The sequence below is a fragment of the Macrobrachium rosenbergii genome, chromosome 34 (assembly GCF_040412425.1).
Source record: "Macrobrachium rosenbergii isolate ZJJX-2024 chromosome 34, ASM4041242v1, whole genome shotgun sequence".
Lineage (NCBI taxonomy): Eukaryota > Metazoa > Arthropoda > Malacostraca > Decapoda > Palaemonidae > Macrobrachium > Macrobrachium rosenbergii.
In genome coordinates, this window is record NC_089774.1 from 10712818 (window position 1) to 10740158 (window position 27341).

A 27341-nucleotide genomic window follows, 5' to 3' on the forward strand; every position below is an offset into this window, starting at 1 on the left:
TTGTTTAGAAAAGATATAATTTCATTTTTACAAGGAGAAAAGTGTTCTAAACCTATAGTATTCTAATAGGTAGTTTTGATTATCGTCCTGCAGACTTTTCCATCAATTTTTGTTGGCATTCTAGGCTTTTAATATATTGTTTTAGTTAGTTGATCGCTTCCGGCTGGTTCCTACATGGGATTCCGTTAGGTCTAGGCACAGTACTGTTTAGTGGGTGCAAGTGGTTGTAACTCTTGATTTCTCAATTTGTCAAGACTTAAGAGTTGTTGGAAGTAAGGACATAGTATAATTTGATCTTAACAGATTTCATAGTCAGGATTTTTGCATTTGTTTTTGAATGCCAGCTTTATTGAGCAAGTCGTGTTAATTTCCGGAGTAGGGTAGTAGGTTATTTTATTTTCTGTACAGACGGAGTCTACACAGGAAGGATTATCAACAATTTCAAGACGGAACTGATTCAGATAGCAAGATATATACAACAGCATCAGAGTTCTTGATTGCCAGTGTCAAGGGGAGATGGTTACACTATATTGTGAGTTTTTTGTGACATTTTTTTCTTATTTCTATGAAAATCGTAAAACTACATGAAGTTTTAATGAATTGATTTGTGAGAGTATTTTATAGCCTAAGTTTAAATAACTTGAATCTACCATATCTTTACAAAGAGTTAAATGTGCTAGTTAAGATTACCGGTATCATGTAGTTAACCAAACTTTTTATGCAAGTTTTATACGATTATAATATTGAATAGTAATTTTTCCACCAGATGTTTATTAGAGTTGAATTCGGGTTAAACAAAAACCAGTTATAACAGACATATATTTTAATAAATAGTATATAGGCTATAAAGTAAACATTACAATGATGGTACATTTGACAAAATAGCGTTAAAAGATCGCAATAAAAAATAGGTTTTCAGAGGTCTTCAAAAATCATTGTTTTGCAATATCGCCAAGAGGAATATATATACTCTAGTTGTATTTTCGTGGTCAGTCACCAAAGACTTGACCAAACACAAAATTGCTTTTTTTTATTCTTAGAGGTACAGAAAATTTAGGAGTAAGAAAAAATTTGACCATGTTTTATATACAACACTCAATCATTATTTTATGCTACTGTTGGGCAATTTAGCTGGCTATATTAAATCTCATTCACTGCAAGAAAATTATTTGGAAGATTGCAAACAATTTTGCATAAAGAGTGCTGTCATTTTCACTCCATCTTAGTTTTACAAACCAGGCATTTAAAGATTATTGGTAATAGGTAATATATCTGCTCATATCCTGCCTCATCTAACATACATAGTACATGCATGTTTTAATTTGTTACATTTACAAACTATGTCCTGAAGGTAATGAACTTGCTTTCAATAAGTTAATGTCTTCCTGATGACTAATAAATATCCTACTTTCAGGAGGAAATAACTGAATGAAGACTGTGTTTTGCAAGCTGCTGCAACCCAGCTCTTGGACAGCCAGTTAGCAAGCTGACAGAACCCATCTTCTGCTAATGAGCACCAATGTAACAAAACTCCTCGGGCAAAAGGAACCAGCTGGGAGATTGGGTGCGATTGGTCTACAAAGTGATGGACAGGATTAAACTGTATGAAAGTAACTGGACAAGTGAGCTGCGGGTCAACTAATCTTCAGAATTGTCCTGCGAGGTTACAGGAGCCTGTCGATTGGAAGATATGTATTAGAAACAAAGCCTGCTACAGGTTAGAGCTCATCGCATTAAAACAAAGGAGCAAGCTGCCATTGATCTTCCCTTCAACAATTGTGCAATGGTGGCATGTCAAAGTACCCCTTCCTCAAACTTGAGTTGCAACAAGTCAACAAAACCAGTCCCTCAGATGATATTGCAGGGGATCAACAGGCAAGTTAAAAGTTGATGGACCATCAAGAAGAGTGTAGAGTGCATCCTACCGACAGACGAAAGAAGAACCCTCTCTTGAGCATAATGTTAGTCTGCTGGTAAAGGCTGAAGTGGATCAACTTGGAGATAGGAGAGGATCAGCCAACATGCCTGGAGTTTAATCAGATAACAAGACCAGGAAGACTAAAGCCCATCCTTGCAGTAACTAATGTGGCAATAGATGGTTAGTGTTCAAAGGCAAATGCCTCTGGCTCTTACCAATCTTCAGTCTCTGGTCAAGCTAGAAATTGTGGAGCCATTATAGGCCAAAGCCCTTGCATACTCAACTGCACAGCTTGAAGAATGGTAGGGACCACCTTTTTGCCATGGGAAGGTTGTTAATCTTAGGAGATGACTCGTCATCCTATCTGAGCTCAGCAATGAAGGCTTCCTCAAGATGTTTATAAAGTCTTTCAGACACTAACAGTCATGAACTTCAAAGGAAGCATCACTTCAGGAGATGTTATCATGAAGGGTACAGTGATTATCGGATGGTTTTCCTTCATAATATTTCACCAGCAGAACTTAAACGAAGACTTTTTTGATTGAGCCAAGCTGCTATCTTCCATTTCCAAAAGCTCTATTGCTTTTGTCAGCGTCAGCAGCCTGAAAGTGGTCGTGTAATGAACTGAACCTCATCCTCTGAGATGGAGTTTGCAGAGTGTCAGCAGTGCCAGAGATCTTGAATGACTGAAAGGACCCAAGAGATGTCATCCTGGGTGGAGTGGAAACTGGAAGACCCCCAATCTAGAGTCATGAGAGCTGAAGAAAACTCCAGTGAGCTTGTGTGCTTGAAGTACAACTCTGGATCATGTAAAATCTACAGTCTCTGGTCAGGCAGGGAGAATGTGCGAAGACCTTATAAGAAGACTATAACCTCTATTGAGGTCACAAGCTCATGCATATCTACAGCTCATCCTAAAGATGTGGTAGTGATCACCTTGACCACAGGAAGGTTGGAAATATCTAAAAAAAGACATCATCCTGTTTAAGCTCGGCAATGGAAGCTCCCTCGAGATGTTGATGAGGTCGTTTAGTATTGCGTAGGTTACACATCCAATCAAGAACTAAAAAGAGGGCATTCCTATTCAGGAGGTATCATCTTGAAAAGTACAGAGATCATCAGATTGTTTCTGTTTATAATCTTTCACCAGAAGAACTTTCCTTGTGACAAATCAAACCTTTCCTTCTTAGAGAGAGAGAGCAGAGAGTCCCAACACTGCTACAGGACCTTGAAAAACTAGTTCTTGCACAGGACCTTGAAAAACTAGCAAGAACAGGTGGTGTCATCCTAGGTGCAACAAAATGCCAGCTTCAATCTAAGATCGTTAATGGAACATTAATAACTCTAGATTGAAACCTGGCAGTTTTTGGTGCAACCAGAACGACACCACCTGATCCTTCCAGTTTCTCAAGGTGCTGTAGCAGTGTTGGGACTCTCTACTCTCTCTCTCTCTAAGAAGGCAAGATTTGATTTGTCACAAGGAAAGTTCTTCTAGTGAAAGATTATAAACAGGAACAATCTGATGATCTCTGTACTCTTCAAGATGGTAGCTCCTGAATAGGAATGCCTTCTTTTTAGTTCTTGAGCGGATGTGTAACCTACGCAATACTAAACGACCTCACCAACATCTCGAGGGAGCTTCCATTGCCGAGCTTAGACAGGATGATGAGTCTTTTTTAGATATTTCCAGCCTTCCTGTGGCCGAGGTGATTGCTACCAATTCTTTAGGATGAGCTGCAGATATGCAAGAGCTTGTGACCTCAATAGAGGTTATAGTCTTCTCATAAGGTCCTCGCACATTCTCCTGGCCTGACCAGAGACTGTAGATTTTCCATGATCCAGAGTTGTACCTCAAGCACACAAGCTCACTGGAGTTTTCTCCAGCTCTCATGACTCCAGATTGGGGCCTTCCAGTTTCCACTCCACCCAGGATGACATCTCTTGGGTCCTTTCAGTCATTCAAGATCTCTGGCACTGCTGAGACACTGCAAACTCCGTCTCAGAGGACGAGGTTCAGTTCTTTACACGACCACGTTCAGGCTGCTGACGCTGACGAAGCCAATAGAGCTTTTGGAAAAGGAAGGTAGTGGCTTGGCCCAATCAAAAAAGTATAATTTATGAAAGTAGCAGGTTAAACACCTGTAAAAAGAATAAAAGCCTGTAAAAAAACCTGGAAAATCACAGAAAAATGGCTCAGCTGAAGACCTGTACCAGGTGGAAAGTGCAAACAGAAAAAGTGGAGAACTCACATCACTGATTTCCAAAAAGATAAAACCTAACAAAGATGATAATGACTAGAGTATATCAATCCATCTTGGACAATATGGGGTGGTATTTATACAAAGAAAATATCAAAACGTCAAAATATGAACATGTAACATCCAGTGGTGAATGTCATGAATTCTACATAAAATTAGTGAATTTTGAGTGTAATTTTTCTCTTTGAAACTCATTAGGAAATGCTGAATCTTCTGTAAAGTGTCTAAATAACAGTAACTGCAAAGATATACAAACTTATTCACTTTCCTTATTTACTCCAGGAACTGATTAACACAATAAAAACATTTTTATAACATACGGTTTTTATTTCAGCAATTTTTGAGCTATATTCACTTTACAAAGTCACGCAAAAGAAAGAAAATAAATTCAACGTGGGTTCAGACATTATGACTAGATAAGAAACGGAAATGAGTATATCAAACGTATTTAACGGTAAATATATAAATAAAAACAATCGTCATTTACGAAAGGACCCAACTTGAACTAACTTGACCACTAAAGAACAAAACTAAAGTATATTTTAACATATATAAAGTGACACTTAAAGCTATATACCCAATTTGTGCAGATAATAGTTTAAGAACTTCAGTTAAAACTAAAGCAAATGAAAAATCAGCATAATAAATTCTGTAACTCGACAATAAACGCATCTCATTTAAAACATAACAGGTCATTTGCTATTTATATAAATCTTAAGTTACCTTCAACACTACATAGCTAAAAATTAACTGCACCTTCTGACTCGACCCATAAAAACGAGATTACTTTAAACTTACAATTTTATACAATTTCATATATACACACCTAAGTAGGACTAGAACTTTTAGAACATCGTAATTCGTGTGACGACAAGAGGAGGAAGAGATTCTGAACACTAGGACTTACATAAATGCAATGTGGCACCTTTGTGTGTGTAACCGGTAAACAAACAATCTTATTACCATACCTGCACGGGATGCTGCTCGTTGTTTGTCGCGAGCACTTTGAGGGGGGGAAAAAAAAAGTTTTATAAATTACTTGGCCATCTGCGCCAACAGGTTGTTTGCGTACGTTATTAACGAGGAACGGAGGTAAGTGGCCAGCGCTGCAGAGTGGCACTGGCGGATGTAGTTCCGCAACTCTTCGTGGTGGCTGCTGGGGATTATGCGGAGGAACACGTCCAGAGGAGATGTGACGACCAGGTCGCTCAACACATCTGGAAAAGTCGGGTGAATTAGATTCCAGAAGTGTAAACACTTGGTAAATTAAGGTTTCCATAGATTCCAGAAGTGTATAAGCTCTGGTACATTTGATTCCAGATAAAGTGACAGAAACTCGGGTAAATTAGATTCCTAGTGATAAAAACTCTGGTATATCAGATTCCAATGGTGTCAAAAAGTTGGGGAACTTGGATTTCATAAGAGGAATAAAAAGCTCTGGCAAATTAAGATCCCTGGGTAAATTAAGAATCCAAAATTGTCAAAAACTCTGGTAAATTAGGTTCCAGGTTAAAAATAAAAAAAAACTATGTAAATTAGATAAAAAGTATCAAAAACTCGTGTAAATTAGATAAAAGAAGTGTCAAAACTCAGGTGAATTAGATTCCAGAAGTGTCAAAAACTCTGGTAAATCAGATTCTGAAAGATGTGTCAATTATTAGAGTAAAGAATTATTTGTGTACCAGAAATGAACAGAAATATAGACACTTGCAAATTAACTTGTTCTGCTTATGCAAAGTTCTTAAGTGTATATACAAAGTTAAAACCTTTTGGAACTCCTTACCATTCAAAACATCCGAATAAACCTGATGTGCGGGGTCGCTCGAGGCCAGACCTGCTTTGTGATTGATCAGGGCGGACACAAGATCCACCCACTCGATCGGGGTGTCGTACACATCCTGTAAAGAAATTAACAAATGAATTTCAAGCATTTAAAATGAATTAAACTGAATTACGCCATACAAAATGGATAGACCTATACCAAAAAAATGTCAATTCCTTTAAACATTAAATGACATAAAAAAGTCAAACGAATTATGTTCTCCCGACCTTGCCATACTGGAGTAGAATAAGCGGGAAGTGGTTAAGCATATACTCCATCTGCTGGACCGGCTCCAGGCACAGCAAATGTAAGGACTGGGCTCCTACGGCAGTGGGGTTCGTCTTGACGAACTTGAGGACGTTGGCCCTGTCTTCTGAGGAGGGCAGCTCTGAGCTCAGAAGTGACTGAAAATGGCAGGTGTATAAATGATTTTGTCAAATAAAACTGATTAACAATCGAATTTTATCTATACTGTATGTCTTTCTTATGAAAATCTGGACGATATCTTTTTAGTCTGTGTTTAGACAATATTCATTTAGTCTTTCGACAATATCTTTTCAGTCTATCTTTAAACAATACCTATTTAGTGTTTCGACAACATCTTTTCAGACTATCTTTAGACAATATCTTTTCAGACTACCTTTAGACAATATCTTTTCAGCCTATCATTAGACAAATCTTAGTCTAGCCTTCATCGTCGCAAGACTCGACACTCGAGACGAGCGCAGCGCTCACCTGCAAGACGAGAAGATGCAGCAGAGTCGACGACAAGTCCTCCTTGCTCTCTTCTCCCTGCCCCTTGTCTTCGCCCTCGACTTTGTCGATCCCCTTCTCGAGGGACGTCTCCATGTTGAACGGAGGCAGGAGGTTGAGGAAGGTGGGACGCGGGGCGTAGAGCTCCTTCAGGGCTGCTCGCTGGTCGCTCCAGTTCGGGTCTTCCTTGGACTGCGGGAGAATAGAGTAACAGTATAAAATCTACTGGAGGATTTAGGATGTCTGTCTAAGCTTCAAAATGGCCCCCAAAACATCTGGTCTCATTCGAGGGAAAATTTTTGACCGTTTGCTTTCTTTGTATGCTGAGATCTGTCTTTCCTAAAGTTTGTACAGTTTAATTTAGTTTCCTGTTATGTGTTTTACAGTGAACATCCCAAACAACATATAAAAATAACGATTACCACATAAAAAGCACATCAAAACATAAATCTCTAATTTTGCAAGTGAAAATTTTGGCTATTTGTCCTCTCTGTGTGTGCCAAGATCTAAGTTTCCTGCAATTCCGAGTTTCGTTTAGTTCTCTTCAAGTATTTTATAAAAATAATTAACACCACATAAAAAATGACAAAACAAGATCTGTTGGCTATGCTCTTTCTAGGCCAAGATCTGTCTTGCCTAGAGCTTCTACAGTTCTGTTTAGTTTTCTGTTATGTATTTTAAAGTGAGGACCCCTTAAACATCATATAAAAAATAATGAATACCTTACCACATGAAAAGTACATCAAAACATCTATTTTAAAATGTTTGTGAGGTGAAAAAAAAGCCCCCTCTATATGCCAAAATCTCTTTCCTACAACTCCAACATTTTCTACAAATTTTGTTTAGTTTCTCATCAAGTATTTTACACTGAAGACCCCAAAAACCTTATACAAATAATTAACACTAGATAAAAAAAAATTAAAATATAAATTTTTAACAATTTCTTCATATAACTGCTTAAAAATGCTTCTGCCTTCAGCCACACTACTCCTGTGACTTCAGCATGCAAATTTCTTGATCACACAAACCTTTTCAACACTTACTTTATCCCCAAAGGCCCCCATCAGGCTCGCTAGGTACAAGCTCACAAGAACCGTCACGGCCCGGTCATAGCGCTCTCTGTGGTCCGTGATCTGGAAGGGATGTAAATTTAGTATGTCCTACAAGGGACATAAATTTAGTACGTCCTAAAGGGACATAAATTTATTATGTCCTACAAGGGATTTAAATTAGTATAACTACTATAAAATGCACTGCACGTACAGTAGGCCTAAAAATATTTTAACAGAAGCCATGCAGAGTCATTTCAGCATCTAATATACCAACTGCCTTTTGGTAACAGTTTACGAGGACAGGCTCACCTCAGGGTTATGGGCATACTCCAAAAAAAACTTCTCCAAGAAGTCTCGGAGCCAGAGAGAGTGCATGTTGCACTCTGGGCCACACGAAACGATAGGGTACACCGCCACGAAAGCATCCACAAAAGCGTTCAAGGACAGCGTCCCGTCTCCGATGAGCGAGACGAAAACCTCCGTGAAAACTTCCTTCTTGTGTTCGGCGAGGACCTGCAAGAAAAAATAACTTAAATATTACAAAACCTAAATGAAAAGTAGACCATTCCAAGACGGTAATTTCAGCACTGACAAGGAATGAAGTTTTATAGAACAGCATACTGTAGCTTTAATCGATTCAATTGTAATCGCTCGTTCGACATCGAACCTGAGCAAGGGGAGACAGACGCGTGACGCCATCTTCCGTGACGAGTAGCAGGCTGGAATGCTTCAACAAAACCACCACTAGCTGGTAAGCGCGCAATGATGCCAGCACTGTTGCAACCTAAGGAGACAAAAATTCAAGTATTAATATTCATGAAAAGGATAAAAATAAAGTTTTCAAGGAATGACATCCGTACCATATTCAATTCAAGGTATAAAATGTGTTCAAATCTAAGTCATGCAATTATCAAAACGGTCTCCAAAACATGATGATCAAGTTATATCTTTCAGCCCAATAAAGCAATGCTTCTTCATAAAGTACGACTCGACAAAACGTACTACCCAAAGATACAAACCTGCTCTGGTGATCCTCGATCAAGGAAAACCAGGGCCAAGGCCAGAACGTCCGCTGGACGAGGTTCTGACGTCGTTGAAAGTTCTTGCTTTATAATCGCCAAGACCTAAAATGGATGAATGCGTAAGGCGTGACTGAAGAAATTGCTCATTACCAATGTTTTAATTACTGCTTCATTTGTTTAGGTTTACTATATAAAATTCAAGTTTATAAAGGTCTACATCATGTAAACAATAATCTGATGGATTTTTACGTATTTCCTCTTCTTCCTACAAGTGACATTTTAACTGGAGTCGAAAACTACCTCTGGAATTCTCCTTTCACATCCATAATGAAAATGAACCTTGTAAATTTAAGCTACATGGCTTAGGAAACATCAGGAACCTCAAAGTGTTTCCATTAGACACCAAACGATATACTTTTCTCTTTCAAAGCAGAACACAAATTCCAGTTAAACCAAAATCGTGCACTTGCCTTATCCTTCTTGTAATCCTTCAGACACTTGGACTTCAGAATTATCGTCGACACTTTTTCCGGAGCCACTTTCTCCAGCATCTCCAAGACGCAGTTTGCCTGATAGAAAACATCAAGTCAGTTTTCGATGTCTGGCGATTAAAAAACAGTAAGTATCATCCACACTGACAAACAAATCTGAACTCTTTTTTCTCACCTGTGCCGACGTTAACATGGGAGTACTTGGATGAAGAAGCAGGTCAGTAACAACAGCGACAAGTCCAGGACACTGGGGATCTAGACGCTCTATCACCGCGTCGGGGCTCAGACTCGACACCTGGTAATACTGTGTCCCCTGTTTCCATTCGGCTTCGCCCGTGCATCTGTGGTGCAAATGTTTTCCAGTCGATTTAAACTTGCAGTTAAATGTCTAACAAAACACTAGTCCTCAAGTCAGGGGTGAAAGTTTCTATTGAAGAGCTCAGACAGACTAAGATTCTTGGTCTTGTAAGTTACAGTTATCTCCTTGCACTTGCATTACTTCTAAGTCATGCCATAAAATGTTTGCTAATTACTTATGCAACCTACTTCAGAAGTCACTATATTTGCTCAAATCTGCTTCGATAAGACCAACTCATTCTGTTCTAGTTTTTTTTTCTTATGAAAGGAAATTGATTATTATTCCACAGACAACCTGCAAAAAATGGGGGGACTGTTTTCTGTAAAATAAAAAATGCTAAGTGGGAAATTTACTGTTTTTGTGATCCACAAGTTTAATCAACTTCAGTAAACTGTAAAAGGTAATATAAATTATACTTGAACTCTTACTGAGCATAGTAATCCCCAAGCAGAGCAGATGAGTCTTGTAACAGAGCGTAGAGATCCTCCTCGGCTTCCTCGACTGTCGGCAACTCGAAATGAATCGCTGTCGTCAAGACGAGGTGGGCCTCCAGCAGAAGGTGGAGGTACGTCGACGGAGAGGCGGACCTGTGGCTTCTCCCGACGCGAACCATTTCCTTGTACAGACTGGCAGCGCTCGGCAGATGCAGGGAATAGACGGTGTGGGATTTGTCGCCACCCCTAAAGTACGCAGGAAGGAAGGTTTGATTAAAAATAACCAGTACCTCGGACTAACTCAAACATATGTTTGATAAACCAATGCTATACAGAATACTGTATGTGAACCTACTTTCGGCTAACATATGCTTGATAATCCAATACTATACAGCAATGTCATTCCATATGAACCGTTCTTATACTGGTTTGACTTTCTTGATTAATGTCTAAATCACATTACGCTACACATTTTCATACTAACAGCCTTCAAATATTTTTCATAGCTTAAACAAGTATCTTTCAATAAGAGCTTGCTGAACTGGGATTCTCCAAAAATAATTACAATTACACAGCTTTTTCACAATCTTGGGTCCTTCAAACCTTCTTCATTTAACTTCTCATCAAACCAATATTCTTCAGAGCCTCATAAAACACCTTGTCAAACTAACAGTCTTTCAGGCTTGATTGTATAACAATTTGTAAAAATTATACAGGTATTCTTCACGTGTAAAAAGATAGGCCTAACTTACTCATTATTGGCAGCAATAAGAGCCAAACAGCCGTCAGTCAAAGTTAGGGTCTCAACATTAAGGAACGGTCTCAGGCCGACCAAACACACCGTCTCTTCCCAATGAGGTGGTACCTAAAAAAAAACAGTAAGTTTATTGTGTTTGAAAGTAACTAATACGTCAAATTTAAGACATGCTATGAATACATTTACAATATAAGGGAGGAAGTTTGTTTCTAGAATTCTATATTTACTGTATTCCATTTTCCCTACTTCGGGGAATAATCAGAGTTGCTTTAACCAGTCCAGGCTGTTGAGAGAGAGAGAGAGAGAGAGAGAGAGAGAGAGAGAGAGAGAGAGAGAGAGAGAGAGAGAGAGAGAGAGAGAGAGAGCCTCTTCATCTCTGAAAAGATACCTACAACCATATCAAGATCCTCCGGAAGATGGGACACTACGACATGTGGATGTGGTCGCAAGGTATAGGTCTCCAATCCGGTCAGAGTCAGGGCGTGCAAGAGCGACGGCTCTAACGCTACCGTATAAACGGGCGCAGTGTACGAGAAGACACCACCTCTCACTACACTGGTTCCTGAAAGTGGATGCGCGAGAAAATGTAGCAATTACATAAACAGCAACAAAACACTTCATGTAAATTGAAGCTTGCTTATTCAGCAGTTATAAATCTACCCAAAACTTATCCAGATCATCTCAGTAAACAAAATCTCGGGTTACACCACAAAGCCAAGAACTGCCACTAACCAAACGCACCGTCAGCCAGAGTGATGTGGTAAAGCTGGCCAACGTGCGGAGTGGTGAGGAACACAGAAGCCCCGACTTTCGGAATGGCTGTTGCGGGCAAGAGAGGATGTGACGACCTTCGAGGAGTCGAGCTGTTATCTGTACAAGAGAAATCGGAATGGTTTAGGGTAAAGACGAAGTATATATCTAACTGCAGTTCGAGAAGAGTGAACTGTGAAATCAACATTGTACAGGCAGTCCACGGCTTACGACGTTCCGAGGTTACGACACTTTTCAAATACATTCGTCAGAAATTATTTCCCAGTTTACGATGCATGTTCCAGGGTTACGGCACATCATACGCCTAACCGACGGAAGAAATATGGCTCCAAAACGGCAGAATAATAAAAATTTGGAGGTCTTTTTGATGAAAAACTCAATAAAAATGCAGTTTATATCGTTTTCAATACACCCAAAGCATTAAAAGTAAGATTTTCTTAGGATTTTTGACAATTTTTGACGATTTTCCAGTTTACGATGATTTTCGGTTTATGACACGGCGTAGGAATGGAACCCCCATCGAAAACCAGGGACTGCCTACTACACTTCAAAATACAGTACTATATGTGGCAGAGAACATTCGACAAATTAACGAACTGTCGTGCAGAACACGTACTCTTTTTCGCTGCTTCCGACCCATACACTGCCATCATCTGCAAATTCGTGAAGGGGATGTCGGGGTCGTTGGTGTGGTCAGCTCGGCGGTGAATCAGCGTCACGGCTTCGAAAATGTTCGGCGGCATCTTCTGCGGAGTCGTGCTGGCGCTCAGCAACTTCACACGAACACTTGAGCAGCGGGAGGAGCTAAGTGAGAATTACTTCTTATCAACAATCAATCTGGATTCCAGGAAAAACAGATTTCGTTCAAAGGTACGGACACCGCCCTACTTGCAAATGAGTTATGTTTCGAATGGCCTTTGTATACTGAACTGTTTTCAAGTTGGCTACTGTACTCCTCACGCTTATTCAAGTACAGGAACATTTTTTCATCGTAAAACACAATACACTGTACATAAAGTTCCGTATCTATAGAACAGGCGCCCAAAACAAAATTTGAACTTACGGATGACAAAGGGGGGGGCGCTCTGAACACAATTTTAATTTGCAATCCTGTCTGCTTGTGTCTCAGAATGTTTTTAAGCTGAATGTTCATAAGTAGGGTGGTACCTTATTGCCTAACACTGGAGGAAAAAATTATCTTAATTCTGTATCTTTCATTTTCTAAGCTAGACAGGGAATCTATCTGACTATCTCATAACTAAGTTAGTATTATTATTATTAAAAAGATGAATCCTATTCACATGGAACAAGCCCACCACAATGGCCGGTGACTTGAAATTCAAGCTTCCGAAGAACATTAAAGTGTTCATTAGAAAGAGGTAACAGAAGGTTACGGAAAACACAGAAAGAATGAGGGAATCACTATTAAAAAAGAAAGAACAAATTAAATTAATACAAAACGTAAGTACTGTAAATTATTAAAACACAAAGGAGAATTGTACATGGGTAGCAATGCAACTGGGGGTGGAACAGAGGCACCACAACACAGGCATACCTAACGGGGCCTATCACTTCTCCAGGCTCCGCTACTGGTCCGCAGTGAGCGGCCCCCACCAGAGAGGGGAACAGGAGAAACCTCTTGTCGTCGACTGGCCGTTTCCTGCCGTAGGACAGGGTTGGCACCCATGTCAACTCAGAGAGATCGGTGTAATCATCTGCATTCCTGATGACAGAGCTAGTAGTCTCCTGGAAATTAAATAGTTTTTAATGTTCTGTTCTCGACGAAAATGTATTTCCTTTTGAAATCTGGGAAAGCTGATAGCTCATTCCTCTTCTAGCAGAGGAAGTCATTGTTGCAAGAACTACTTTGAAATGGCGAATGTAAACTTAAATTATTTGCTAATACAAATCTGAAAATGCAAATAAAAACTGACTTGTCTCTTTTTGCTAATATCTCTAAAAAAAGCAAAAGATTTACTTAAAATTACTTGTTCAACTTGCCTCTTTCTGGCTAGACCATCGACCTCTGTATCGACCGGCGGAGCTGCAAGAATCCGTGCTACGACCGGGCGACCTCGATGCAGAACGCGTCTTGGACTTCGACCTGGACTTGCTTCGCTTCTCCTGAATCTTGACTTCCTTCTCCTCCGAGGTCGACTTTAAAAGATGGGGGTTCAAAATCACCTGGAATATGTGGGCCTCGGACTCCGAAACGCACCCGACCACGTCCTCTGATATGGCGACTTCTTTGACGATGAACGACATGTCCAGCTCGATTATCTCCTCGAAGTCGATGAACTTCAGCTTGGATATGTCGTGGGTCTTCTGGAAGAACTTGTGAATCGTCACGGTGATTCCGCAGGCGACGGCGATGTTGCCCGTCGTCTGGCAACAGGCGACGAATTCCGCGGGTTTCCTCAGCGGTATCTCGATCATCTCGAGGTTGAGGATGCCCGACTGGCTGCTCGGCGTGACGCGGCCGGCTATGCGCGCCCTCATGGGCTGGTTTGTGCTGTCTTGATCCCAGTGCAGGTAGACCCGGACGTAGCGGTGATCGCCCCCGTGTCTCGCTGGTTTTGTTTCCAGGGTACATACATAGTTTCCTGTATAAAAATTTAAGTTCTGTGACAATGACTGTTTTTACCTTATTTTACAAAACTATGAGTATCATTTAAAACAAACACCAGTACACAATTATGGAGATTAAAAGCTGACAGACTATGTATGTTAACTTGCTACTACTCTGAAGAATTAAAAACTTCATCATGCAAACAATCTTTGAGATAAACATGTACCAAGGGAAACATTTACTTTGCACTCACTCTTGAGAGCAAGACCACCAAATGCCAATAATAATTAAAGCATAAAAAGCTTAGAAAGACATCACCCAACATAAAAACCGAGGAGAAACCAGCATAAACAAGTTACCTGTCGCGCAGTACACCAACTGCTGCACCAAATCGACAGTCGGGAAGCTGCCCTGGAGTGTGGCGCCATTCTTCAAGTCTCTTATGTCAACGCGGTGCTCGCCCCCAATCAAGAGGATGTCCCCCTTCCCCCTCGCGACGCCACGCCCCCCTGCCCTCTCCAGTCCGGCCACGTCTTGCCGCGTGAAGTGGTGGACAGAGATCACTCGTACCATTTTCGCACTGGAAGAGACGAGGTGCGTTAACGACGGAGTTGTCACGAAGCGCAACGATGACTACATTAAATTATCAAATACTGGAAAGAAAGGTCAAGGTTTTTGGAAAGAAAGGTCAAGGTTTTCAGTCATGAATTTTCAATTTGTGAGTTAATGGTTGTTAATTCTTTTGTGTTATGTTGAGTTTTAAGGTCTAGTTACTTGTTAGGGAGATAATTTCACAATGAACTACCCTACTATTTTACCTTAGGGCTTCTAAGGTTATACAGTGCTGTGCAATAACATTACTTACATTTTAATAGTGCTGTTGTTAAATAAAATACAGTACATTGTTAAAATCATTATTAAAATCAAGTATAACACTAAAAACAATCGATAAACAGTTACAGCCGTATGCAACACAGAAGCCTTGATCAGTACTGTACACATGAAACAAAAGTATCAATTATTAAATCATGCAGAGAGAGAGAGAGAGAGAGAGAGAGAGAGAGAGAGAGAGAGAGAGAGAGAGAGAGAGAGAGAGAGAGAGAGAGAGAGAATGCTGGAAGCATAAGCATCTAGTCTCCCATGCATTCAATTTGTCATTAATGTTTGCGGCAACATCTTGACTTCTTTATCATCTGAGTTTTTCCAAAATGATTCATTACAAGAAGCCAGAACCTTGCGTCAGTATATACGAGGACCAAAAGCCATCAGGGAAGTCATTTCTGCAGTTGCTTTCCATTGCAAAATACCAAAACTAACCTGGAAAATCAGTGAACTCTTATAAAGCCGGGTTATGTAAGAATTTAAATGCAAGGCTTGTGGGGGGAACATTTTAACATGCAAGCATACACTGTACCGTATATGTATACTGTTTATACATAATTCAAACCACACAACATTTATGATAATGATAAATAGGGTGCTTTAATCACTGACTTTATCGTTATTACTATTATTATAGCCAAGGTGCGACCTCGTCGGAAATGCAGAATACTACAAGTTGGAGGGAAAGCGGCTTGGTATTTCTTCTACCGAAGAAATATTCCACAATATGACAACAAAGTCTACTTGAAAGATAGCGAGAGACAGGTATGCCTCCACAGCGAGATGCCTCAGTAAAAGGAAGCACAGGTCACCAATTCTAAAGGTAATGGATATTTAGTGCAGGGACCTATGAGTTCATTCAGTGCTGAAAGGAAACTTGAGGGCAGAAAGGTTTCAAAGGTGTAACAGGAGGAAAACCTCGCAGTTGCATTATGAAACAATTGTTAGCAGAGGGTGGAAAGTAGGGCGGAAGAGAGTGAATATGAACGGAGGTCCAGTTAAAGGAATGAAAGGGGTTGCAGCTAGGGCCGAAGGGATGCTGCAAGGGACCTTAAGTAATGCCTACAGTGCATGGCATGAGATGCGCTGACGGCACTCCACCCCTACGGGGAATTCTAAAGGTAAGAAAACTGAAATTACTCTAAGTAGACCAGAGTCATACTTCAGTACATCATTAGGTCTTCCGAAAGAATCTGCTGTTTAATAAGAGGTGAAAATTGGAGCAAGGTAGAGGTGAAGAAGTTGGACAGCCATGCAAGAAGAGACTAAGGGATCGAAAGAGAGAAATAATCGACAGAAAACAATGCCAGTGGGATGCCTTCATAGACCCTTTGGTAATATTTCCAGTGAGCAACCACTACAGGCCTTCAGAAGGAGTTCCCAGGAAGTTCTCCTCCTCCAATATGGAGCGGAGGAAAGTGCTTTAAATCTAGCAGATAAGGATGTACAACAATATACTGGTGCTTTGTACTCTTAGAATGTACGCGTAGACACAAATCTTTCCGAAACTTGGCTTAGGGAAACTTCAAGAGGCTCCCCTTGCAAGAAAACCTTCATAAAAAAATGTATCAAAAGAGGATATTTATAGTAAAGCCCTTCCTGCATCTATGTACCTTTCAATTTCTGCAGAAATCTGCAACTGATTTATCAACTTGCAACAAATTCAAACAATTGCTCCAGAGTCAAAAGTCAATCAAGAGACAGCAAGGGTCTAGAGGCTGCTTTTCACATAACTGCAAGTTGTTCCACTTGCCTGCAATGCAATGTGATACATCAACTCCACATTTAGTGATTTTATAAAGCAACTTACTGTACCGGTGATTCCCGTCCGTCAGAGTACCAACCTATGTACTTATATATATTTTAAAATTTTACATCGTTAATTTACTGTAACTTATAAACAACCAATGACACCACAGCCTGTGGCAAGTTCACTCCACCTACTCATCCAGGACAAGTTGCTGTCATATGCCATCGAGAGAACCTACCAGAAAACAGGCATCAGAGCCCAAGTGGGGTCTGGAAAAACTACGGGTTGTCCTACAGAAGGCATTCAAGATACCTGTGCAGGTATGTTCTTGCCTTATTGAGACAGAAACATGAAAAATAATGTCTTATTTTCATGGATGAAACAGCTACAGGTAGCTGATACAGCAATGCTGGACCACACCCCTCAAAAAGAAGAACCTGGATGCCCACAATCATACTGCCAGTCCTACATCCACTTAGTGACATAACTACCATCATACAGTACACCACTTGTATTTGCGTACAAGGTACTTACTGTAATACACCTGGCTATTAAGCTCCTTGCTAACAGAATTAACAGTATTTCCATGAAGTAAATTTATATCCTGCACATTTGGCCCACAAGAAATAATGGGTCCTTAAAAATGGAATTTTTTAAAGCTTAAAACAAACAAAACGCATGTCTAACAATATCACAAAATCTAACAATGATAACTTGGAGAATTCTCTGACTTTTTAAAGGACCCTTTCCAATTTGTCAGGTGACCAGCTTCACCATACTTGAGCTGAGAACGGAGATTCAGAACGTGTTAATATTAGCAATGCAAGATGATGTGATTCACGTTTTAACTTATCAGGAAGAGTTATGCCACCTGTAATGAAATAATATAGTTATTCAAGAGAATGAAGTGGCCTTCTCTCAGACAAGGAAAACTACTTTTCAGGAGGTGATGACGGAGCTTTCCTCACAGATTCTGTGATTATTTTATGGAGTCAGCAAAAACGACATTGTCAATGAACAGATTCAATAATAAGCAGGTCCCTATTGCTCGAGAACCAGGAAACAATCTTCCTGTCTTAAAAAGGACAAACATGAGTCGGCTCTCTTGTTTCGAGCTTAACGTCACATCAAAATTAAAATGCAAGCAGCCGTTTAATTTAATCGGAATAAGTTACCAAAACAAACTACTGTACAATCATTAATATACACTACAAACAAGGTTACAAAAACAATTACAGAAGGTATTAAGATACAACCAAGGAATATGTTATCTAGCATTCAATAGTATAAATGCACACTGCTTCCCAATACTATGCAAAAAAAAAAATAGTTCTCATAAAAATGCCAAAAAATTCTGTTCTTATCCAAAAGTATCTACAATATTTTCTTTTTAGTTTCCAGAACTGTAAAAACAATATAAAAATGTTAGTTAAAAAAAACAAAAAAACAAAAAGCTTGTCAGCGTATTTTGCAAGGATTAGCGTATAAGGAAAAAAAAAAGATTAAAAAGCGGAGAAAAGACGAAAGACGAAGGAGAAACATTACCTCATCATCGAGGGTTGGCGCTTACAGAGATAATGGTGAGTAGGGCTCTGATTAACAACAGTACAACACCCAATACTTCTGGAAGAGAATCACGTAACTTGTGACACTAGATCAGGCCTAAGCTAGTTTTCTTTGGCAGTGGCAAATCTGCTATCTGATGGCATCAGAAATTAAACTTATTGACAGGACAGTTAGCTGGTATTATTCATTTGATTGTGGCTGCATAACATAACAGTAGTATACCAGAACAAGATGCACACATGCACTCTTTTTTTCCTGAATCAATTTCGTTCTGATTGCATGACAAAACGACGACATATGGCAACGGGATGCATGTACGCACACAGTCATTCCTCCCACAAAAAAATGTCTACACGCTACCGACAAGAATCAAACCCTTGATGTATACATTTACCATACACAATATAACCTCTTGAAAAATGCGTCCATTGATGCATCACATACAAAAATCATGAACTTGCAAACATATCAATGATCACTTCTTACAATAAAAATATGAAAATGTTTAATAACCACACAAAATAATCTTTTATCGTACACAAATATCTTTTTTCAACGAGTCATCACAGGCCCAGAGAACTAGATTTTTGTCTACCCTGATAAGTGAACACTCATTATTTCGAGTTGGTATACTGCCTATTGATAGCAAACACTCTTTTACTTTCCACTTTCCATATGCAGATGATAGTTAAAATTTTTAAATCCAGATTTGAAAAACATGATAAACAGAAGCAAAATACCACTACCAAATCACTTTTCATCATCGTAACGAAAACCCACAAGTGCATGACATTGGAATAAAGTCAACAAAAAATTCTTCTTGAGTGAATAAAGCAGAAAACAGTGCCTTGTGACTAATTGAAATTTGTAATACTAATGATCTACTTTGCTGAAGCCAAATGATAAATGACACAGTGGTTTAATCTGTTGCTAGATGCATCTTTGAAAAGCACACATTCGTTTATCACACTAACATTTATTGAGGAGGCATTAAAATTTCCTAGTCAGTCACTGTAATGATATTTTTAAAACATTTTTTTAATGGTTTTGCATATACCCACTACTGCTTTAAGAGTGACGACACTGGCAGAAATGCATTTGCTCTAAAAATACCTCCTTCCTGGTCTTGGTTGTCTGTACAGCACCGCTAAGTCTATGTGTCAAGATATTATATTAAATACTTGGTATGGTTTATCAAAGTTAAAGGTTCTCCAACTAATATGAGTTTATATAAAATCTGTATTTACTCTAAGAGAATAAAACTGCCAAGTCAAATCAATTCTATACTTTGTTTGTCAACATCTTGAGGCACACAGGATAAATAGTAACATTAAATTTGCTGGTGTGGCCATCCACAAGCTTTATTTTGTCTTCAAAAGTTAGGCTATTCAACAAAAAGGGTTAAACTATCTTTTCTTTGTGTTTAGAAGGATATTGTCCTTGATAAAAACTATTTTAGGATTCAGAACCAATTGATAATCCAGGTATACCTGTTCAAAACACATTAATTCAAAACCTTGCTGCAAGGTCCTACAAAATTCTTCTACAAAGATTGTGTTTAGTATATAATTACCATTAAGTATCTTATTACAAAAGAAGAGAAAGCACCTACAGGTGTTTTAAAACATTAGAAGGCGGAAACAATAGCAAACTCAAAAAATGCAATCCTACTCAAAAGTTCCTAGCTACCAAATGGGGCATTTGACAAGTCAAGCTGAATACAGTCTGTGGTAAGTGAAAGCTCAGGTAGCAACATTACTGTCTAAAAGCACAATCCTCAAGATGATACAAAATACAAAACTTCTATGGAAACCTCTAAGGAAAAAGTTGCATACTGTACACAACAACGTCACAGTCAACCCGCACTGCACTCTAAGTTTCCAGACAAGGAAAATATGAAGCCGAGAGGAATGACCTATCGGGACAACAAAACGTAATGTATAACTCACGGACACACCGACTTAAGATGCCAGTCATAGCCTAGACTAGCCTAGGCTAATAGATACACATCACATGGGATGTCAGACTGATAATCTGTATGTTTAACAGGTTGGGGACGTTTCTTGGATACCAGTCACTGCTTATACTAAACTTACGTTTGTAATGTCACTTCAAGAGCAAGAGGTCGAATGAGCTGTCATTACTGTTACAAAAGTGTAACCAAACTAATCAGTCAGGCCCAGAGAAAGGAACAATGTAAAAGAAAGTATAAGGCAAGAGGCGCCGTTGGAAAGGAAATGAAATATAAACGGAAAGCTTGAATAAAAATGTGAAATACTGTGCATCTCACTTCCCAGCACTTTTTAAGATTTAAGGTGTTACTACTCCAGGGAGTTGAGGTGAACTTGTGTAACTGGCCAACGAAAACAGAAAGGCAACACACACTGAGGACTGATTATGATATACGGCACAACAAATAACTTGCAGCACAACAGCAAACATCACAAACAACCCACAATGACTACTTTTCCCAAAATGACCTACAAAGACGACAGCCACCTTCTACAAGGAAAAAACTTAATTGCCTCATTGCAATAATGTTTATCTAAAGGCAAACTACATCAAGAAATATACAAGGATAAAATATCTCTAAGGAAAAAATAGGACATGCAAGATTAATCTACGGATAGGTAATGCTTGTCCATATTACCAATGATGATCAACATGAGGTAAAATGGCCAAAAAGCAATTACTAACTAGAAAGAATAGTCTAAATGCAGTTGGGTATATTTGAAGAAAACCCCAAGTACCAAAATGCAATAAAACAATAAATATATATGGAATATGTACAAGAAGTAATGATCTATCAAAAGGTGAAAATCAGTCAACTGATTTTCAAAAATCAACAGAGCGATGACATATTTAACAATCAACAAAAGCACTGCGAGACCTCACGTACTACAGGTCATCGCTTCCATTCTCAATTCCCAATTCCTAACCACCACTGAGTTTGTACCTTAACAAACAAATAACAAATATCAACAATGGAAAAACAACTTTATGCAGAAAGAAACTTGTCACAAAGAAAAAGTGGTTAAAAAGGATCGTCCGAAGAATTTTCAAACATGGTTCACCTCATGATGTTTTTCCATTCAGCTAAAACACTAAATCTGGTAACATGTCTGACAGGTTTTTTATAGCTTTTCCAAATTAGGTTGGAATTAATACACACCTAAAAAGAGGGTTAGACGCCTGCCTCTCCCAAAAGCGTGTCAACGAACAGTCATCAGCCTGGGTATAACAATACTTATAGTGGGAATAAATTTTTGACGATGCTTTAAAAATTATGTTTATAAAGCTATTTCAGACCCATAAACCATTGTTAAGATTTATGGAAGTGGATTCGTACTGTGAATAACGTGTAACATAAGAAAACGAAATACTTTAATTTTAATGGTTTATGGGTCTGATAGTCTTAAAACTATATAAACAAATTTATAGATAAATTCTGTAGTATATTGAAATGCCCCTAAATGACCCTATTCCTCGCACTGTACGACACAAGCACAATTAGGGTATGTAGAGAAAGACCGAACCTGAGGTAGAGAAGCCAAGAAGCCTTCCAGAATTATCCGCAGCGATGGATTAAATCCATAAATTCTCAGAAAGTATTAAAATGCCGTTAAATGACCCTATTCCTTGTACCATATGAAAATGGCATATACAAAAATACCTAGCGACCCAATTCCTTGCACAGTGTGAATGAGGTATATTAGAAAAATCCAAAGCCACCAAATAAATAAAAAAAAAAATTCTAAAAAAAATATATATATAAAAATACCCTTCAATGACCCTATCCCTCATGCTGTCCGAATCGGGCACGCGAGAAAAGACATACCCTAGGGCACACCAGGATACTACTGCAAGCCTACGCAAAACGAACCCTATTTGGGTCAGAAAAATGCAATCAAGCAATTCTAAAACACCGAAACAGCCACGACAAAATAAAGAGATAAAAATTCACCTGCGCCATTGACCCACAACAAGCAGACGACTCTAACCCCTACGGAGGCCAGGCTCTAAAAAACCTCTATTTTTAGTGACTGTAGCGTTAACTATCTACTCAGATGGCCGGGCAAATATCCAAATGACCTTTTCGCTTACGTTCTGGCGCAATTTGGAAGCCGGTGGACGCAGCAGAGCCGAGAGAACTAAAGCATCTTTGGCTGATTTGCGGTCGAGTCACAAGACATCTTTGTTTACATTTTGCGAGAGAGGGTGGAGACGTTCATTCGGCACAAGTTGTCTTTTGACGGGTTTATTTATGTTATTTGTGCATAAATAAGCTATTTTGTCATTGTATTTATATAAAATAAACTTTTTAATAATATATTCTTTATGTTTTATTGATAAATAAGCGATTTGATTCATATTTTAGACCAGAAAATTACGATTATTCACAATTAAACGGGACTGGGTAAACGACTTAACTGCTGACTAGATTGGCAAAAAACACGTCATATTTGTAAGATTTTAGCTGCCATATTGTTAAGATAGACATACAATGACAAAATCTTGCTAATATAACCACAACAGCATATATTCTTATCTTGAAATATATGAAAATCATTTAAATTCTCTTTTGAAATAAATAAGGACTATGTGAATGCCATTCCTCTTTCCCTGCCTCGTCATCATTGCAATTCTTTAACTATGTTTGAGAAAACTGTAAAGGGTTATTTAATTTCAGACATCATCATGGTGTTCATATTACTCAATTTTCCTCAAGAATTAGATGTATTATTCATAAGCTATACATTTGTTTGTTCATGGCAGATTTTAAAGCTTCATGGTAGACTAATTCGTCGCTAGTTAAAATACTGCTCTCGTATTTGGGAGTGGTTCTTCTCTACTTCAGAGGAATCTTTCCATTCATTCTGTTCCAAAAATGTAGAATTATCTTCTTTATTCTATTCATTCCGTACATTTTAACGTATTTATCGCCTTCTAATTAATTATGCTGCTTTGTAATATACATATTATTCCCCTGACACGTCTCCAGTCGTCAATTTTGGCTAAAATATTATGAAAATGTCAGAAACAGTCTTCAGTTTTAGCAATGGGAGCGAAGGCCTGGGAAAGATATACAGTTGAGAATGCTTGCTTTTTATTGCCCTTATTTATCTGTTTTTTGTATATTGTCTGAAGGACAACAATTGAATTGTTCGAATAACTTTATCCCAAACTTGGAAATCGACTTCAATTAGTAAATTTTAAATTAATATTTAATTTTCGTGTAAATGTACTTGAAAATCAATCAGTTCAAACGTTTAAAGTTTTATTGTAAGAAATATTATTCAATAAAAAATATGATTTAGTTAATGGAAAAAAAATTGAACAGAACGAAGCCAAAAGGAGGTTTCAAACATCACGTCTCCTTTTATCCTAATCAAGTTGATAATATCACATTACGTAAGCTGCAAGAAAGCGTCTTATTTATCGCCATTTTCGCTTCATATTTATCAATAATAGATGAAATATAGAGACGATATTTTAAAACAATGATCAGGAACTAAACCGAACACGAGAAAATGGAAAATAAACGAAATATTATACAAATTCTGCGCCAGACATGTCATGACGTCATCAGGACAAACAATGCGGGCTTAGCAACTGGTCTGAATTTGATAACTTAATTTAGTTGTTGTCACGGAGTGTAGGCAAGTGGTCACATCTTATCTTGGTGTCAGTGTTGGCAAAGGAAAGGATATTTGAGTGTTTTTAGAATAATTTTAGTGGTTTATGTCCTCAAAATCGGATAAAAAATCTAAAATATTGGAAATGACACTAAAAGAGATTTATTTTCAATTTTTGGAGAGATATGTATATATTTATTTGTATTTATATATGTAATTAGTATTATAAGGTACTTATTAGTCATATTTTCATGTTAATTTTAAGAATTTGATACAGAATCATCAATTCAGGTAAAAATAATTTATTTTTGAACAGGCATGCATCAATAAAATAAAAGTCATTCGTTTTCTATTACGTATTGAGGGGGTAACTCACATAATTAGCTACCTGACCCTGTTATAAGATACAAATTCCCTGTATGCCTATCAAAGAATCGTTTTTTTGAGCTATAATACCCTCTGATTTGTATATTAATACATTAATATGTCCAAAAATATTAAATAATTGATATTTTCTGTTATTTATGGGTCATAAAATCACTCTAAAGGAGAATATTTTCCAATTAGATGCTAAGACGGCCTTGTCTCAATACGTATATACAACGCCATATTTTTGCATTTTCTTCATTTTATTGAATATACCATCAAATTCTCGTATTTTTTACTTCTAAATTTCTCATTTATGATCAAAATAAGCTAAAATAATCCTTAATGCTCCTTTTAACAACTTGTATATCTCAACTTTTTTTTGGAAAATGTTGACCCGAGGAACAAGGCCTTGTCTTAAATGTGGAAAAAGTGCATTAAAATGTTATATAATAGTTAATCCTGTAGTTTTAGACCATCTGTATGGTTACAGGATGAAATTACAAGCAAATTTCTGTATTTATGTATATTAATTATGTCATTTTTATTCACTTTTCCAGTCAAAATGAAGCTGCAGATTTTCACAGTGGATGCCTTCAGTAGCCGCCCATTTGACGGTAACCCAGCGGCTGTTGTACCCCTTACTGAGGTGGGTTGCATGTTTTGGGGGGTCCTGTGCCTGTCTATTGAGTTGTCTATTAGTGTACTTCACGTTTTAGTATGCAAAGACGTTGCTCATTTAGCCCAACATGAGCCAAGAGTCTGATTCTGCCACGTAGCATCGAATATACCTTTGGGAGACACCTTTCTTTGGGGGGCACACTCGTCTAATTCATCCCAAAATCTTGGCGAATTCTCTCCAGGAACTGAACGACGAAACAAAGCAGAAAATCGCCAGCGAGATGAACCTCTCCGAAACGGCCTACATTCGACCCACTGGCTCTGGCTTCGACTGGGTTGGGTCGGATCAATTCTCTCTGAGGTGGTTCACGCCAGTCCAGGAGATACCCCTGTGTGGGCATGCTACCCTAGCTTCCGCTCACGTTATATTCTCCTGCCTTGGTGAGTCGTCTATGGATTGTGTGCTATGTATAGGTGAATGAACTTCTGAGATATATACGTAGAATCTACTGGTATCTACTGGCCATTTTTAAACCAGATACCTATGGAATTGTATAAGCACACTGGCCTCTTTACTTCTCGAATTCTGCACATAAACTTTTTGGATACGTTTGTCACTAGAAAGCCCTGGTCAAAAGTGACCAGTAGATTCTATATATATGTATCTATAGCGTTCTATATCCATATATACGTACATATATAGACTCAGACTAAAAAGCAATAAAAACGATTGCCCGCTTGGCTCGTATGAAAGTGAGGAGGGGTCTATTCCAGCTCTAATAATTCTCACACCCATGACATCTTCAAAAAACTGAAAATAAATCTTATTTCAACAGGAAACACCAAAAAGGAAATCAAATTTGCAACACTGAGTGGAGAGCTGATTGTAAGGAGAGGAGAAGACAACCAACTCGTGATGGACTTTCCAGCAAACGCCCCAAAACCTCTGGATTCAAAACAAACTCTTCTTCTTCAACCTTTGGTCGAGGCTTCCACGACCTCTCTGAAGACAAAAGTCCAGGAAGTGGGCCTCTGTAGCACCATCAAATATCTTCTGATAAGGTTTAATGACTCTGTGACAAGGTAAGATATGTTTGAATGTACAGACACCCCCCTACTTACGAACATTCAACTTGCAAACATTCAGAGATACGAACAAATGGGATTGCAGATTGAAATTACTTCTAGAGTGCTTCCCTTTGCCATCCATAAGTTCAAATTTTCTGTGTGCCTATTGTATGTGCATATATCACTGTATGTACAGTGTATTGTGTTTTAGGCTGAAAAAAACGTACAGTTCTTTATTGAGTTTATATCATATTGTACTTGAATAGACGTGGACCAATTCACGAACACTTCAAGATATAAATGGCCTTTCGGAAGGTCAGCGTCTATTAATGAAGACTGGACAAACTGACATTGGCCTAAACCTTTACCATCTGACCTTGACCTCCAAACAGGGAGGAACTGGAGGGACTCCAGCCGAACTACAGCGAGATGATGGAGGTCCACGACGGGTCCCTGGTCAAGGGCGTCATCCTTACTGCTGTAGGCAATGCCCACAAGGGTGGTCCTTCGAAGTACCACGTGCTCTCGCGGTTCCTGGGCCCATGGTACGGTGTCAACGAAGATCCTGTGACTGGTACGTTATTGAGTTTCTTCTTCTTCTTCTTCTTCTTCTGAGAGAGAGAGAGTTTAAGTTGAGTTAACCCACTGATTCTGAAGTCAATGGCCAAATGTCTTGTTCCACAATACAAGAAAGAATTTTCTGAATAATAATAATAATAATAATAATAATAATAATAATAATAATAATAATAATAATAATAATAATAATAATAATAATAATAATAATAATAATAATACTTTTTTTCCAGGGTCGGCCCACACAGTGCTGGCACCATACTGGTCCAAAGAATTGGGAATTAAAGAGCTGTTTTGTAAGTATAAAATCATGTTTTATATTCATACATAATAATAGTAATGATAACATTACTTTAGATCATTCTAATACTACTCTCTTATCTGTAATAAAAATAATAATAATAATAATAATAATAATAATAATAATAATAATAATAATAATAAAAATAATAATAATAATAAGAGAGGTACTTCTCCCCAGGTCGCCAGTGCTGTAAGAGAGGCGGTGACGTCACGACGTTCCTTAGAGAAGAAACGCAAAGGGTCGATTTGAAAGGCGTAGCAACGACGGTCATCACCGGTCACATAACGATCGACTGATTGATTGGAGGGTGGAAAATGGCGTCGCGGTGACTGAGGTCAGGGAGGGGTGTGATTTTGGGGGGAGAATG

General features: G+C 38.5%; 2 protein-coding genes across 14 annotated transcripts in view; one reads left to right on the plus strand and one right to left on the minus strand.

Moving 5' to 3' along the window:
- Positions 1 to 805: 805 nt before the first annotated feature.
- Positions 806 to 22657, minus strand: LOC136856196 (BLOC-2 complex member HPS3). Of its 13 annotated transcripts, none has more exons than XR_010858270.1 (20): positions 22508 to 22657; positions 14565 to 14785; positions 13638 to 14239; positions 13192 to 13382; positions 12253 to 12440; positions 11598 to 11735; positions 11258 to 11427; positions 10861 to 10973; positions 10103 to 10354; positions 9492 to 9657; positions 9296 to 9394; positions 8823 to 8927; positions 8471 to 8587; positions 8113 to 8316; positions 7795 to 7884; positions 6734 to 6943; positions 6226 to 6402; positions 5960 to 6074; positions 3987 to 5393; positions 806 to 2520 (listed from the first exon to the last, which is right to left on the minus strand). XR_010858270.1 is itself a non-coding variant. In XM_067133880.1 (20 exons), the coding sequence occupies exons 2-20, from the start codon at positions 18388 to 18390 to the stop codon at positions 5212 to 5214; spliced, it is 3348 nt and encodes a 1115-aa protein (XP_066989981.1). In that variant the 5' UTR covers positions 18391 to 18457; positions 22508 to 22618; the 3' UTR covers positions 4483 to 5211. The 13 variants fall into 13 exon arrangements, 11 of the variants coding, with proteins under 11 accessions (XP_066989981.1, XP_066989980.1, XP_066989987.1 ...); XR_010858271.1 differs by having other exon boundaries at positions 11607 to 11735; positions 22508 to 22629; XM_067133880.1 differs by lacking the exon at positions 806 to 2520 and adding an exon at positions 18383 to 18457 and having other exon boundaries at positions 4483 to 5393; positions 22508 to 22618.
- Positions 22658 to 24048: 1391 nt separating this feature from the next.
- LOC136855981 (phenazine biosynthesis-like domain-containing protein) overlaps positions 24049 to 27341 on the plus strand; it is a 3385-nt gene continuing 92 nt past the window's right edge. The window contains exons 1-7 of the mRNA XM_067133531.1: positions 24049 to 24063; positions 24966 to 25054; positions 25269 to 25467; positions 25863 to 26109; positions 26487 to 26668; positions 26904 to 26966; positions 27152 to 27341. The exon at positions 27152 to 27341 is cut by the window's right edge and continues 92 nt beyond it. Coding sequence (XP_066989632.1) covers positions 24971 to 25054; positions 25269 to 25467; positions 25863 to 26109; positions 26487 to 26668; positions 26904 to 26966; positions 27152 to 27270 — 894 coding nt within the window. The 5' untranslated portion in view covers positions 24049 to 24063; positions 24966 to 24970 and the 3' untranslated portion in view covers positions 27271 to 27341. The remainder of the gene's footprint in view (positions 24064 to 24965; positions 25055 to 25268; positions 25468 to 25862; positions 26110 to 26486; positions 26669 to 26903; positions 26967 to 27151) is intronic.

What these genes read in the sequence shown, in the direction of transcription:
- LOC136856196 (XM_067133880.1), bottom strand. An exon ending in TGGGGGCCTTTGGGGATAAA is followed by an intron (nt 6,944 to 7,794) that starts GTAAGTGTTGAA and finishes ATTCTCCCGCAG; the next exon opens with TCCAAGGAAGACCCGAACTG. An exon ending in TGCATCTTCTCGTCTTGCAG is followed by an intron (nt 6,403 to 6,733) that starts GTGAGCGCTGCG and finishes TGCCATTTTCAG; the next exon opens with TCACTTCTGAGCTCAGAGCT.